The 15,818-nt window shown below is 42.8% G+C and overlaps 1 protein-coding gene across 1 annotated transcript in view; it reads right to left on the reverse strand.

Annotated features, from left to right (window-relative positions):
* Positions 1-651: 651 nt before the first annotated feature.
* The window catches only part of CARMIL2 (capping protein regulator and myosin 1 linker 2), a 63,540-nt gene continuing 48,373 nt past the window's right edge, over positions 652-15,818 (reverse strand). Inside the window, exons 32-40 of the mRNA XM_053399725.1 lie at positions 11,514-11,617; positions 10,502-10,907; positions 9,471-9,590; positions 8,622-8,658; positions 6,096-6,167; positions 4,681-5,031; positions 4,169-4,276; positions 2,233-2,337; positions 652-1,615 (exon numbers count right to left, since the gene is read on the reverse strand). Of these exons, the coding sequence (XP_053255700.1) occupies positions 1,446-1,615; positions 2,233-2,337; positions 4,169-4,276; positions 4,681-5,031; positions 6,096-6,167; positions 8,622-8,658; positions 9,471-9,590; positions 10,502-10,907; positions 11,514-11,617 (1,473 nt within the window). The 3' untranslated portion in view covers positions 652-1,445. The remainder of the gene's footprint in view (positions 1,616-2,232; positions 2,338-4,168; positions 4,277-4,680; positions 5,032-6,095; positions 6,168-8,621; positions 8,659-9,470; positions 9,591-10,501; positions 10,908-11,513; positions 11,618-15,818) is intronic.

The following is a 15,818-nucleotide window of genomic DNA, read 5'->3' on the forward strand; positions in this document are numbered from 1 at the left end:
GCATGAGTTCCCTGAATGACTGAGGCTTGGTGAGAATCTTATTATTACAGATTTTCTACACCCAAAGCACTTGGATGTAGTTAAACTTAGAAATGATTGTGGAGAATGACTGAATCTTTCAGTGTTTACACACAGCACAGCAGCGTTTAGTGAGCAAAAACTGTCTTCACCAGCTCTTGTATAAAAAAAGTGCTTTCTGTGTGAAAATTTAACACTTGTAGTGACCTCCATGAGCAGCTGCAGGGTCCTTAAAGCAGGGAATGAGGAGTGCCTCCCCCATGTTGCTGAACTCAAACCTCCCATCAGCTCCAGCCAGCCTGGCCAATAATCAAGGGTGGTTGGAGCTTTAGTACCTACAACTTCTCCATCTGTGCTTTAAAGCATATTGGTTATGGTAAGTTGTTCCCTTTAAGATGGCATGGGGGGGGGGCCTGCCTATTTTTCTAAGAGGCGGTGATTAGTCATCTTGCAGTAGCTCTAAACAGAAGCACTGAGTTTTTGCAAGACACCTCTCGCTTATCCTTTTCATGGTACTTAAGCATCTTCTCTTTCTCCCACCTTTCTTGTACCAGCAAGACACAGATGGAGTCTGTAAATGGAGGGAAATAAAGGCAACAGTCCTAATACCACAATAAATGAGACAAGAACAAATTCTGCTGATTTGAGTTATCATCCTCATTTAATTGTGGAACAGAGGAGCTGAAACTTCTTTATTAGTTATAACTTGCTGAAAGCTGCCAAATCACACCCTCCCCTTATGCCTCATTCATGCCAAACACCTAACTGATGCCAATAGATATTTGCCTAGAATAGAGTTTTTTCCCCTAGGCAATACGAAGGCTATAGAAAGATATGGCAGAAGTGGAATCCTAGGAACAGAAATGATGCAGGCTAAAGGACGGAGCAAGATTGTCAATGTGAGACAGACCAACCTGGCTTTGTGGCGCTTTTAACCTTTTCTGCAAACCCCAAGCTGTCCAAATTTCACACTCCTGGAAAGTACAATGCAAGGCAGGCAAGTTTAGTGTATATAAAATAGCCCCCCACCCAACCCTCCTGCTGGTGGTTCTCAGTTTCTGGCACTACACATTTTTGCATCTGCACCAGCTGCCAGCTGTATAACTGTTGCTGGAAATAGCCGGTTTCCTGCATACTCAGCATTTGGCTTTTCCTATGTGAACCATTAGAACACTGGGCACTTACATGAGAGTATACAAGGGTGAAAGGTGAAAAGGGGACAACCCAAACGTGCAAGAGTTTTGACGTCACTTTATCTCACTGGAAACACCAGCTCTACCAACCAAGGAGCCATGATGGGGCTTGCTTGGCCCTGTGCTGAATCGCTTGCACCTCCTCAGATGGCTGTTCTGCTGCTTCAAGTTATAAGCCTGTCTTCTGTGCTCATTTGTGTGAGCTGCCATCATGCAGAATCACCAGCCACTAACTCAGTGCTCTTGTGTTGGTGACTTGGAGAGTGGCACAGCAGTTCTTTGGTCTAGGGCTGTATTTTGTGCGTTCTCTAGAGTTTGTTCCAGAGCTTGTTGCAACTCTTCTTCAATTTCTGCTTTTGGCTTTGCCTCTGTGGGTTCCTTGTTCCTTCCTTGGCGTGGAGTGCCTGCAAGAAAATCCACAACCATCCTATCAGCATAGTACCAGTGGCCTTCTTTACTGCCTGCAATGAGAACCTGGGCTCCTTTGGAAGGAAGGAAGGGATATAAATTAATTCAACCAACCAACCAACCAACCAACCAATAAACCTAAGAGTCCAGCTGGATCAGATTAAAGGCTCATCTTAGTTTAGTGTTCTTTTGCCACCGTGGTCAAACTGATGCTTATGGGAAGCCCACAAATGGAACATGAAAGCAGTAATACTCTCTGATGTTCCTCAGGAACTGCCTCTGCTATGGAAAGTATTGTGATTAGTACCCATTAGAACACAACACTGAAAAAGAAGTCAGATTTGGAAAATGTGAATGCAGAACATTTTATACTTAATGTAGCATCAACCATCTCTTAGATACTGCTGTCCAAAAAACAGGTGTTCATGGGGTGGGGTTGGAATATTGGCTCCTCTGTGGTAAGTGCTAGGTAATTACACCACTTGTGCCACAATCAACAGAAGTTGAGTAATAAAGTTTGGAACCAACTTGGGAAGTTTTTATAGAAAAGTATTAAATCTGTCTATGGGAGGATAACTGTATACTTTTTTGGGGGGGGGGCGGCTGTCCTTACTTGGTGAGTCAGATGGTGTCGATGTCCCGGGCTCCAACAAGGACTTGGGCTTAATCTTCCATTTCACAATTGGGGAGCGCTGCAGACAAAGAGGAAGCTTTGCATCTGTAGGGAATAAAAGTCAGGTGAACATGTTAACCAGATTGAGAAAGAGGCCTGCTGCAGTTGAGATAGATAATGAGGCTGGCAGTTCTGTAAAATGTCACTAAGTACATTCTGTGTGTAATATTTAAGGATCACTGTACACAGTGCTCCAGCAGATGCTGTTCTGTTCTAGAGTTCTTGGCAGTGATATCCCACTTCTAGCCTCATGGCAGATGGGCTAAAGTCATATGTACATAGCAGTAGTTACAAACTGGCAGATGAGCACAGCTAATGGACAATGGCCTTCAGAGTTCAATTCCTTGGCTCCAAGTACAGTGGTACCTCTGGTTACGAACTTAAGGCGTTCCAGAGGTCTGTTCTTGAGGTGAAACCGTTCTTATCCTACGGTGCACAATTTCCATTCGCATCCTGGGACAAAGTTCGCAACCAGGAGCAGCTACTTCTGGGTTAGTGGATTTCATAACCTGAAGTGTTTGTAACCAAAAGCATTCGTAACCAGAGGTACCACCGTAGATTTTTATTGGCATTCTTATTGCTTGTCAGTTTATGTTGTAGTAACAAACTTCTGTCACAATCTTTTTATTCAAGAGAATCCATGAACCCCCAGTTTGGCATTTTCAGGATATGTGGCTAGTGGCAATTCCAATGGACATGTAAGCAGTGACTTGCCTATTATTTCTTCCAATACCTGTTTATATTCAGATCTCACACAGAGGCTTGGTGGTTTCTTTGTATCACAGTTCTGACATGCATAACCTCTTATCTTGTCCAATGATCTTTTATACTAATGAATGTTTCACTGACCTTTCTGATTGCCTTATTTATTTTCTCCCTTTTTAATATAGGGCCATTTGGGACTTTATGTCTGCACTATCTTATTGTTGACCCTTTTAATCAACATTCAGACTGTTGCAGATTACTCACACACCCCTCAGTTTATCTGTTGCCTACATGCCTTACACTTTCTTCTCCCCTATCCATATTTTTAACCCCTCTCTATTTCATTGAACTTGTAATATATGATGAGACACAAGCTGGTGATAACCAATAAAAAGGATGGCAAATTTAAGCAAGGCTGGTGGTCCAGATTTTTTGGGGGGGGCGGGGGGAATTATCTTAAAAGGTAATGTTACTCTTAGCTCCATAGCTCGACTCTTTCTCTTTCAGCCATGCACATTTAACACCATAGTCTCCCATCTTGGTCCATACCCTCTTCACAAACATTTTATGAAGCAACATCATATATGATTTCTCTCTCTCTCTCTGTGTGTGTGTGTGTGTGTGTGTGTGTAAAACTTACATTCTCCCCATCTGCTGACCAGCAACAGCCTGTCTCACTTAAGGAACACTCCAGGTCCCTGGTAATTTGATACATACCTGAGGCCCAGTGCCTATTTTAGTAAAAACTAACCCTTGCCTTCTGCTGACAGCATTTTGAGACTACTATCTAACCAGTTCCCCACACTTTGAAGTGTTGAAGACACTGTTCTACACAGTTGCCAAACCACCACAAAACCTAACACTGGTACCTTGTATATTAATTCACCTGACTTACTTTTACTTCTAAATAGGTGGCAGGGATGAAGGCCAATCTCACTGAATCAGTGCTTAGTGGAAGAAAAAGCAATATAAGTCTAAAACGTTGACAGTTGTTTCTTGTTAACAAATCCAAAATGAAATGAGACTGGGAGAAGGGGATTATCTGAAAAGCACCCCAGGGTGCATGGAAGCAGTGTTTTTGCTTCTTGCAAGAGCCACCTAGACAGTAAATTCATTCTTTAGATCATGATTTGCGCTCTGAAAGAATGCTGTGCTCTGCATGTTTACTTACGGTGCAGCTCTGCTGCACAGGCCTGGTCCCTGAGCTGTTCTTCGTGAACAGACATGGCCCTCCGGTTTGCCACAGGCTTCAGACGAGATTTGGGTTTGAGTTGATTGTCTGAAAGATAGAGGGTAGGGGTTATATGCTATTCAAGCAGGCCTTGACAAATTTCAGGCGTATTCTGGGAGCAGCCACACAGAAAGTAGGTTTTGCTGTTAAGCCATATCTCCTCCAGATTTGGCCAGGCTATCACTGGCAAGCTACAAGCTTTGGATTAATTAGCTACATCTCATGCAATGTTCCAAGAAATACAACCAGATTACACTGGTTGCTGAGACAACCAGATTACACTTTCCTTCTCCCTTGTTCCAAATGAATATTATAGCAAATTGAGACATAGAGAAAACTTGCTTCACTGTGCTCTGGCCTCTGGGATGTTGGCAGAGAAGCAAGCAGCAAGAGTTTGGGAAGCAGGATTTCAATACTGGAGCCCCACTAGTACCGGAATCTACTGAACATACCTCCAGCAATCACGTTTACGTCAGCATATGAATTCTGTAGCTCGGCAAATGCTCGTCCTTCTCCAGCATTGCTAGTCCTCCGCATAGGAAGAGGGCCTGCTGTGCTTCTCCCAATCCTGGGCAAACTACTGCTCCAGCTCTCTTTTGCTTTCTGCTCTCTTGGGCTGGCTGGCTCTTGTACGGCAAAAGCTCTTCTTGGCGAAGAGCTGAGTTCTGAACACTTGCCCTTGAGCTCTACATTTAGTTGCTTCCCAAGAGCTTTCCAGGATAGTCTCCCCTCACTGGATCCTCCACTGGGTTCTGTACCTGTTCTGCCAGCAGCATCAGCAGGACCTAGCCGCACGGAGGGATCTGCAATACAGCACCACATGCTATCAAGTGGACAGGCATTCACACCCCCACACCCCTCCCACTCTTACATGCTTGATCAGTTCTTCTGGGATGATTCTGCATCTCCAAATCATTTATTTATTCCCTCTTTCTACCATTATTATTACTTTTTTACATTTTCATCCTGTTCTTCCTTCACATTGCTCAGGGCAGCATACATGGCTCACCCTCTGATTTTATTCTCACAACAAGCCTTTGAGGTCGGTTATGGTGAGGTATATTGAGTAAGCTTGATGACCGTGTGGAAATTTGGACGACATTCTCTCTAATCCTAATACATTAAATGTCACTACACCACACTGGAACTCTATGGGCAAATGAATTCCTGACATAAACCCCCAAAGATACCCCAAGGGCCATATCTCCATGCAAAACCTGGAGGAATGTAAAGCAGTTTCATTCGGAACACTATTTTTTTTAAAAAAAAATTGTGATGTGGCCTACCCTAAGCAGTACAAAAATGCATTCTGTAGAAACTGTTTCAGTTCATCTCTGAGAAATCATTGCATGAAGCAGCTGTGCTTTTGCTTAGTTCGCATAGGACAAAAGTAACTTGAGCCTAATACAGAGAGGCTATAAACTAACGATCTGTTATTCCCCAGCCCACTGTGGGGCTGGGTCAAGAGTTTGTCCCATGACCTCTGATCTGTGTTCTTTGTGACTAAGGACCAAACTAGACATGACATTAAATGTGTCTTTGTACTTATTGTGCATGGTTGTTGTTTTTAATGCAGAGAGCAGCCACTGAAAGTGTTTATCATTATTGGGAACAGGGATGGGGGAGTTTAACCCTTTCTTGCCCCTCTGTGGTCCTGACAAACACTGTTATTCTGAAGCTGTTGTTTGCATTGGGAGGAAATCCCCCATTGTCCCATGCCTAGCTTTGGCCCTGAGCTCTATATGCAGATTGTCATGGCAAGTGTGTGAACAGTTGAAGAGACTGATCTGCTATAGCTAAAGAGTGAAAACTACAGTATTATAAAGCACCATGGAAAAGAAACTCACCAATCTCAAAGCACACCTACCTGTGGACATGGAGTGTGTGCGTGATTTCAAGGGGCAAGGAGGAGATTCCGCTGAACTGTCCACAATATCCCCTAGAAACCAAACAACCACATTCAAGAAGCAGGCCAAAAACAAGGTGTAGAATGTGTTTGTGGGCATTGATTACTACTGAAGGTCAAAGGGTTATTTATCCAAAGTGCAGCTAAACTTGTAAAAACCTAGATCCTGCTGAATGCAGCTGGAGGCTTATATGATATAATCCTTCCCTGCATGTAGAAAACTAACTAGAACTCTTCTGCTTGACATCTAGTTTTCTACATGTATGGGATTTTTTTGTATAGAGGATAGTCTGAAGGCAACCGTAATGAAGCTAAGCAGGTTTAGGTCAGGTCAGTGCCAGGGTGAGATATAGCCTGGGAACCTCATGTATGTATTACTAAATTTTGATAATGGAAAAAGCAACATAAGAATGGCATAAATTCCACCAGTGTGAAGTGATAAAGCTCGTGCACAGGTTAACCACTTCATTGAGAACTAGATATCGAACACCATTGCAAGCTCATTATATGTTGCATATTATCTCAAGAGAATTAGTTCTCTGTATGTCAAGAGTTGCAACCTTTTTGGCTCCATGTGCCAGATTCCTTATCACAGGCCAAATTTGATATACGAGTGGGGTTAGTCACATGTCAAAATCCCTTGCGCATCTTTAATTCCCAATCTTGGAGATTTAGAGCTTGGGGCAACTGGCAAAGTCCTTTACACATTTGAGCAAGTGGGTGTCATAGGGAGGAGAAAGAAACCTGCATTAAACCTGCTCCTTTCTCCTACCCACCACCACCCTCTCAGATGTTTAAAGGGGTGGGTGGGAGAGAAGAAGCAAGCCTTTAAAAATTGGAGCAGGCAGTGGAGGGTGAGGGAGAGGAGAAATGAGCTTGTATAATGCATGCTTCTTTCCCGTCCTCCGTCACTGTCTGCTCTCTTGGATATTGAGAGAAGCACTCCCTTTCAGACATACCCCACACTTTGAAACTCCAATTTTGGGGGCTTAAACAGGAACGATGGCATGATTGAACTAAGCAGATTTACCCTCCGTTCATCAGCTGTTGAGTGGGAATTAAATCTTACTGCCTTGGCTACATGATCGTGTTTCCTGCTGGGAACAGTGCACCGCCAATGCAGGATTAAACCCTCTCCTGCCCATCAGCAGATGGGCAGGTGGGTGTGGTTTGGAGAAAATAGCCTTGTGGGGTAAATGGGACCAAGTTTGGCCTGCAGGCCAGAGGTTCACCACCCCAGCAGTCAGGCTGTTGGCACCTCTGCCTGCAGTATATCCTGCTGGCCCAGCTTGAGATTTGGGAGTCATGCTGTATATCTCACAAATCTCCACATCATTGTGGCAGGTTTGCTCTAGTTACTCACTTAGCATGAAAATACCTTGCTCTTGCTTGCAGAAAGATACCCCCATAGCTCATATTTGAGAAGATTGGAACCATTACATAATAAAATAGAATTTGAAACAGTGAGACAAATAAATCATTTGTCATTATGTGTAGCATGATCTCTTGCTCTCACTCCATCAGCAAAAGTAAGACACCTATCCACACACCATAGACATAAAAGCACCACTCATATACTCTGTAAAGAATGAAACTTTACTGTCTCTTCCCACCACCTTCTTCTCTACCATCTCCCCACTTCTCTTTCGCCCTCAACCCCACATTGCTTATAACAAAAATATCTCAAATTGACTGCAATTGATCTGTGTGAAAGACTCTACTATTTGAAAATAGAGACACTGAATGTATTCTTGTTACTTATGGAAAATCTTTTAATAAAAACATTTATAAAAAAAGGAATTGCAACATGTTGGTTCCCAACATGATCTTCCTGAATCAGTGAAAACAGCATTGTTGGCTGTAGCTAGCCTTCCTCAGATTTCCTAAGGTTTACAGAGAGCACTTCAATGAAGAAGTTGTAATAAACAAAGCAGTGGTATTGTTGGTTTTCCTTTAACGAAGAAAACAACAAGCAATGAGTGGGTGGAAAGACGCCATCGGCATGAGTTCTGTGTTTTCTCAGGAATATCTCACATATTATTTCCCTTTCAAGTCCAGTAGATGTCATCAATGCTCAGTGCACAGTCAGAAGGCAAGTGTTTGCAGTTTTCTCTGTGCTTCTCTTTCTAAACGGAGGCATTGAAATGCTTGCTGTTAAAACTGGATAGATTTCCAGGGGTCTCTTTTGTGTGCTCCTTAATTCCACACTCCCAAGGGGGCTTTGCACCTGTGATTTTCACACAGCAACCCATTTATGAAGCTAGGGGAGTTTCAAGAGCAGGTTTTTGATGTGGTGTAGTGATAGGAGCACTAAGTGGGTACTGGTTCTTGGGAGCACAGTACAATATTTTGGATTCCAGGGTTGAGGCATCTAGAAATTTGAAACACTTTTCTTGTCCTACAGGAAGGACAAGGTATGGACTGCTCAAGCAATATAACATAGTAAATAGTAGGAGCAGGGGAGAAGTAGAGTCAGCTGCTACTCACCATCAGAACCAGCTTTCTTAATCTCCCCATCTTTGCTCTGCAAAAGAATGCAAAGAAAAACTCTCAGGGGATAATCCTTTCTGGAAAACACTGTCTCTAGAGTAGCCTACATGAGAAAGGCAAGGAAAAGGAAATCCTACACGAAATGGAGAGGATCTCAGTTTGACTGAAGTTAGAATTAGGATGCTGTTGGGATAGGCCCCAGTGGATATGAGAGGGAGGGTGCCAGTAATGGACAGTTTACATGCAATTTTGTAATACTGTTGTTCTCATGGGCAATGGAATATCCCACTACAATCACTTAAGTGTCCATCAGATACCAGGGATTGAACCGTATCTTGGAGATGGAATGGATTAAAAGGCAACACAACCTGGATTTTTGCCAAAAGAGAGGAACATCTATCCAGTAACTCCCACTACTGAAGAGACTCTGATGTGCATGAGCAAGCCCATTAAGCAACAAACAGCAGATCATTTGGGATGTGCATTTCTTTCCATAGAGACTGCTTTTGTTGGCATTACAGACTCACGCTAACTATGCATCCTATGCAGGTTTACAAGTACATTCCACTGCGTTCAGTAGGGCTTACCCCCAGGTATGTGTGTACAGAATTGCAGCCTTAGTTATTTTTCCGTTTAAGGCAAAAATGGGCTGCAATTAAGTACAGTGCTTTATTTAAAATTAAACTTATCAAAGCAGGCAAAGAAAATAATCTGCTCAGAACACATTTCATTCCCTAGCTCCCATTACACTTTTAGCTTCTCCCAAAGGAGGCTGCCTGTTCCAAGCAATTCAAAAATCACTATTACTGCTAAAAGACCCACCACCAAAAGCAGCATTGTCCTCACCTGTTTCTTTTTACCTTCAGTGGATAACACCTTAGTGACACCAATCCGATGCAGCATGACATGGACACGTTGTTCAAAGGAGCTGGGCAGTTCCCCATCACTCTTCTCAAAAGGCCTCTTCTATAGGACAAAACACATGACAAATCTGGACTGCAATGCCACTTAGTACTTCAGCAAAACAGACTGGGAGGTTTACCTAGCTAGCTAGGCTGTGCATCCTAGCTTGGCTGTGTTGCTAAACCTTACATTTTGTGTGAACCAGGGGTGGGGGTCCTTTCTGAGGTCCTTTATCTGGATACTGCCAGGACAGTCAGGCAAGCTAGGTTTATACCAGGTGCCTTGCACAAGCCACCATCTGCTCTTCACACTCACCCAAACAGTCCAATAGTTAGTAATGGAGTATCCAGTCCCTTTCCCACAGCTGAAATTTCAGTAAGATCCATCTTTCCACCCTACAGCAATCATTGCTATGATGACAAAGAACTTCTACAGCTGCTTCTTGACAGTCATCTGTCTCACTGGGTTTGAGCAGGCAGGGGAGATAAAATAGACAACATCAGCCTGTATAACATCCCCCTCACTACGAAGTAGTCAACAACTATAGGATGCTTCCCTTTCTTGACACATGAACACAACTGGAAGCATGTGTTCTTTGAATATATCTTGACAGTTGGTCTGTGAACACCACCACAGAAAACTGCAGCTTATGCCTAGCTTTGTTAGGGATAAACCTGTTTTTTCTTCTCCCTAGCAAAGGGGCATGACCAGTCATCTCTATCATAGGACTCAACATCTTCCATCTTAGGGCTAAACTGAGTGTTCACATTCTTGACTTTAAAAGACCAGATTCATCACATGCAATGTCCCATAGACACGTAATGGAACAGTCTTGCTGAAACTAAGGAGGTCTGGATCTGGTCAGTGTATAAGAGACTGGGAATTCCATGTATGCCACCTTGAGTTCCATGGTGGAAATAAGATTATATTAATTAAATAAATACTGAGCCACACACGGAACAGAAAAGACTTACCTTCTCATGTCTCACACCAAGACCCTCTTCATCTTCGCCTGACAGAAGAATCAGGGACTGGGACTTCCCCTCCCTGGAGTATTTTGGCCTGGCCCTTCGAGCACTGTCTGGAGTTTGGCTTTGCTCCAGGTAACCTCTGCTCTCCAAAGCCAGCCCTCCTTCCTCAGACTTGCTTAGTGCTTTAGTTGGCTCGCTGGCTTTGCTGGGGGCCCTTAAAATGTCACTAAGCATCAACTTCCTGCCCCTTGTTGCTGAGGGACTACCCTCGGGCTCTTTCTCTGGCCTGGAACCCCGGCTTGACTTCGGCTTCTTGAAGGCAAAGAAGTGTCCAATTTTCTTTTTCAAGGTCCGAGAACCAGATGGTGTTGGCGTGGCTTCTGCCAGGCAGGATTCCAATGATGCAGGCCTGCAACCAGACAAGAAATAAGAATAGAATTACTTGGGGAGTTGCAGTCATATTGACATCTTGGAATCCTAGTGAATTTTTGTGAATAGGGCACCCTTGGTACAAATATGCCCACAATGAACTCAGTGTATTAAATGAAGGAAGAACCAGTCAGGTGCCAGCATAATTACCTACTCTGTGACAGAAAATGACAAATGCCTTGTCTACACAGGTTGAAGATAGCAGTTTTGAATGTTCCCCAACATCAAAACAGTTAACTGCCAATACAATAGTGCTAGTGGAAGCTACTCTGCTTGGGAAAGCATTGGCTCCTTAAATAGCATTAAATAGCATTGCCACTCCACGTTAGGAAACAGCATTTGTGCTCCATTTCAGCACTGAATGTATTCATCATGCGAAACAATCCAATTCTTCATGCAAAATTTGCCCAATAGTTCTGCCTGCTGCGAAAACTGTTAACAAATCTCATTAAACTTTTATCATTGTCATAATATTTGCCTATGTCATGGGCTGGCTCCCTGATTTCTACCCCATGGTGCAGAAATGCCCCACCATCTAGTTATTGTTTACTGGTAACGACTGGACTGAGGAAAACTCTTCACTTACTGTAAATGCTCATGAATCACCTTCTTTGTGAAAAACTCATCTAGCCCTTCATCCAGCCTAGCGATGCTTCTGTCTTCATCATTCTCACGCACAGGAGGCTGCACCTAGGAGAAAGTGCCACAGTCAGAGCGACAGGCAGGAGAAATAAGAAATGGGAGTATGAAATTGAAAAATAATCCACCACCATACAGGCTCTTTACTCTGTTCTCCTTGTTTACACTGCAGACCCAGAGGGTAGAAATCAGCTATTTTGTCTGGCCAGCTATTCAAGCAGCAAATACTGTTTGGGTCTAGAAAACTCTTAACTGAAACTTCACATCATATCACATTACACAAATATGATGAGGACACATAAATACTGGCATTGTTGTTAGTACTTGTACCATGTTACACAACAAATACATGCAGTGAGGATGCACTCTTTCTTGCTTGTGAGGTTCTTGCCTCCTGGATATTCTCTGATATCTTTCTTTAGGATTTGGCTCCTCTACAGAAAAACCTGTGCTCAGGTATTTAACACTTGGATTTACAGTCACCTTCAGCTCATAAGCAGGCATGACTCAGCCATGGCAAACTCATCAGAAAACAAAAATTTTGCTCCCTGCTTTGGGCACCGTGCTGTCTGGCTGACCTTCTAAGAAAGGCCAATTTGCAGTCTTGATCATGATTCACCTTCCAAACATGTAAATCTTGCAACACAGTGGACAAAGTAGAGACAGAACATAATTCTTGGTAACCCCTAAACTGCCCCTCTTTCCATCATCACAGGTTACCAAGAGGCCTAGAAAGCCAAATGGGTGTGAGCATGGTGGGAAGCCACTAAACTGGCTCTCTTTCTGTGCTAGAGCAGGGTCCTTGCATCTTAGGTCCAACACTCCTCTAACTTTCTAGACCATGATTGTTGTGTACACCAGCAGTAAGGGCCAAACTTAATGCATGATGTCAGAATGAATTTCTAGACTGAATGTAAAAAAAGGAAAACAGAATTGTTTTCAAAACACGTTTAATAGAACAGTTTACTGTATACTTTACATTTGGATAAAAAAATGGTGGCAAGCACCAAGCGCAGGATTCTAATCAGAGGAGAATCCAGTTTTCTTTCAGAAGAAACAGAAAAAAACCCAGAAAGGATGATAAGGGCTGGTGTGCCAGTAGGAGGCATTGCCTCACATGACCTTTATTAGGAATGATGGCATCTTTTTCTTAACCAATAATATTGAACCTCACCACCTCTTCATCCAGTTCTGATTAACAGCCTTCAATATAATTTTGTTCCAGCTATACCAGTAAATCTTGTTTTTAGACATTAGTAAAATATAGAAAAACTATATAAGAAGGGTATTTTAATGCTGCCTTAGCATGACAGGTCCCAACTTTCTAGACCAGGGATAGACAAACTAAGGCCTGGGGGCTGGATGCGGCCCAATTGCCTTCTCAATCCGGCCCACAGACGGTCCGGGAATCAGTGTGTGTTTACATGAGTAGAATGTGTGCTTTTATTTAAAATGCATCTCTGGGTTATTTGCGGGGCATAGGAATTCGTTCATCCCCCCTCCCCAAAAAATATAGTCCGGCCCACCACATGGTCTGAGGGATGGTGGACCAGCCCATGGCTGAAAAAGGTTGCTGACCCCTGCTCTAGACACATTTATTATAGCATTGCGAAGCTCCTGGAAATGAGTGCAGCAGCAGCACAGTTAACAATGTAAGGGTTGAGTTATGTGCTGTGCACATACTTTAACAATCAGTCTCATTAAGCTACACAGAGATTCACACAACCCATATTCACAGCAGATGGAGTGGTTTCGAAATGAGGGGGCTGGACTGTGGAAGCTTTCCAGGTACTTTTCCAATTTGTTGGTAGTGCTGGGAACAGTTTCGGAAGCACAATGTAAAGCTCATGTGTTTGGTCAAGGCGTGGGACTGGCAGATAGTTACTGAACAAATGGTGGTGGGTCTCTACAGTAAATAAATAAAAGTTTGTTTCAACCATAAACCATTACAAAAACAAAACAACTGATTAAAAAGTCACTTGTGGCAAAATGGACTCCATGTACATCTATATGGAAACACATAACTAATCCCCAGGACTACCGGTAAATACATGAGCCCAAATTTAGAGAATGTTAGTCCCACTGAAATCAATAAAACAAATTAGTTGCAACTGAATTTATGCTTCATTAATATTAGAGGGACTTTCCTGTAGAAGATGGAAATAGACATAAAGAAGACAGGTCTCTAAAAGTGACCATAGTGTATGACATAGAAATCCATATACATTTTTAGTTTTGCCCAGAACAGTGCAGACACCACCACTTTTTTATTATCTTGCCATTACTATTTCCAAACATCAAATCAGCTTTCCATAAATTTGACCAGTGTTCTCAACCTTTCAGCAACCCTGGAAGCAACCTCTGTCTTACAGATTGGATTATGGAGCTACAAAAGAGGTAATACAACATACCCTAAATGTAATCCAATCCTCACACTTTAAAACTGCAGATTATATATGCCACAGTAGGGTTGCAGAATATGCTATTGAAACCCAGATGGTATAAACTGAAATCTGAGAAGTATGAAGGCATTTTAGAAATTTGGTTAATTCTCCAGCCCATGCTTTTATTTAAGCATTTAAAGTTCTTATTTAATCATGTAGAATCAAGCCAAAGGAAGCAACTCCTATTGGACATGAAAATACAATCTACTCCCAAATTCTGCTTTAGCTTCCTTGCTGCATGAACCCTTTAGCTAAGAAGGCTCTGATTTAGAACATGGTGTATGCTCAAAAAAATCTTCTTCCTTACACACCTTTAGGATATAGAATAGAATCCAAGCAGGATATGTTCATGTGAGGAAAGCAGTCTCTCCAAGACTCCACACACAATGATGGATCCAGTTAATGACAGTAACTGTTGATCCTACACTTGGTTTTGGGAGTGCACCTAGCAGGAGGTCTCCCCTGGTGGCAGTACATGAGTCTCAAGTTATCCTAGAACATTTGCCTCCCTCTTATATTCACAAGTCTGCAAGCCACACCCCCTTCAAGAGAAGAAACCCTGGAGTGTGGGACAGATTTTGAATAAAGGAAGTTAATTATTTCTAAGTACTGTAATATCCTGCCAACCTAGCAGTTCGAAAGCATGAAGTGCAAGTAGATAAACAGGTACCGCTCTGGCGGAAAGGTAAATGGTGTTTCCGTGCGCTGCTCTGGTTTTGCCAGAAGCGGCTTAGTCATGCTGGCCACATGACCTGGAAGCTGTACGCCGGCTCCCTCGGCCAGTAAAGCAAGATGAGCGTCACAACCCCAGAGTCGTCCGTGACTGGACCTAACGGTCAGGGTCCCTTTACCTTTACTGTAACATCAGGGCAAGTAATGGAAGCTACGTAGCAAGTGATAAATGAGGAGGCCTGTATACGTGCATTAGTAGTAGTAGTAGTAGTAGTAGTAGTAGTAGTAGTAGTAATAATAATAATAATTTGAACAATTGTAACCAACAGAATAAAAAAGCGATAAAATATCAAACATTAAAAACTTCCCTAAACAGGGAAGTACAAAGACTTGCAATTAGCATCAGCTTTTCATGGATAGTGGCCTAACCAGTGTTGGGGGGGGGGAAACAAGCAGATAATAAGCCAAGGAAAGTGGGGAGTGAAAGACACAAGTAGATCACATGATACTACCACTACACAGTAGCTGGAGCCATCCTATGCTTCCCTGTGTCTACTCCTGGAAAGATAGTTACAGTGCTAGCTAAGCAAACCCACAGCTTGGCACACAATACAAGACATAAGGTCGGGTTAAGCATTACAGTAACTAAACTAAAGAATAGGGAGGGTCCTAGCAAAGCAGAGAGCCCTTCCTGTGTTGTTGTTATTTATGGGAATGGGTGTGATAAACCTGAAGATAAATATATCTATATCTTCAGCATGGAGATTGCATCCATCTTCCTTCTTTGAAATAGGACCCTTTAAAATTCTCTATACAGAGGTTGTTCTCTCATTATAGAAAAAGAGAATAGTGGTCATGTTCCCTGATTAGGCACATCTGATCAATTGTAACCTGAAAAGCACAAGGACTTGAATACTGACTACGTCAGAATACATCAAGAGAGAACATGAAAATATAGACAAACACTCCTGTTAGAAAGTAAGAGCTGTACTTCAGTGGATAATAGAATTGTAGAGCTGGAAGGGACTCCAAGGGTCATCTACTCCAACCCCTGCAATGCAGGAATCACAGCTAAAGAATGCTCGTGTGTGTGTGTGTGCGCGTGTGCACGTGCGCATACACACATGTATAAATGC

Source organism: Podarcis raffonei, chromosome 8 (assembly GCF_027172205.1).
Source record: "Podarcis raffonei isolate rPodRaf1 chromosome 8, rPodRaf1.pri, whole genome shotgun sequence".
In the NCBI taxonomy this organism is placed as follows: Eukaryota; Metazoa; Chordata; class Lepidosauria; order Squamata; family Lacertidae; genus Podarcis; species Podarcis raffonei.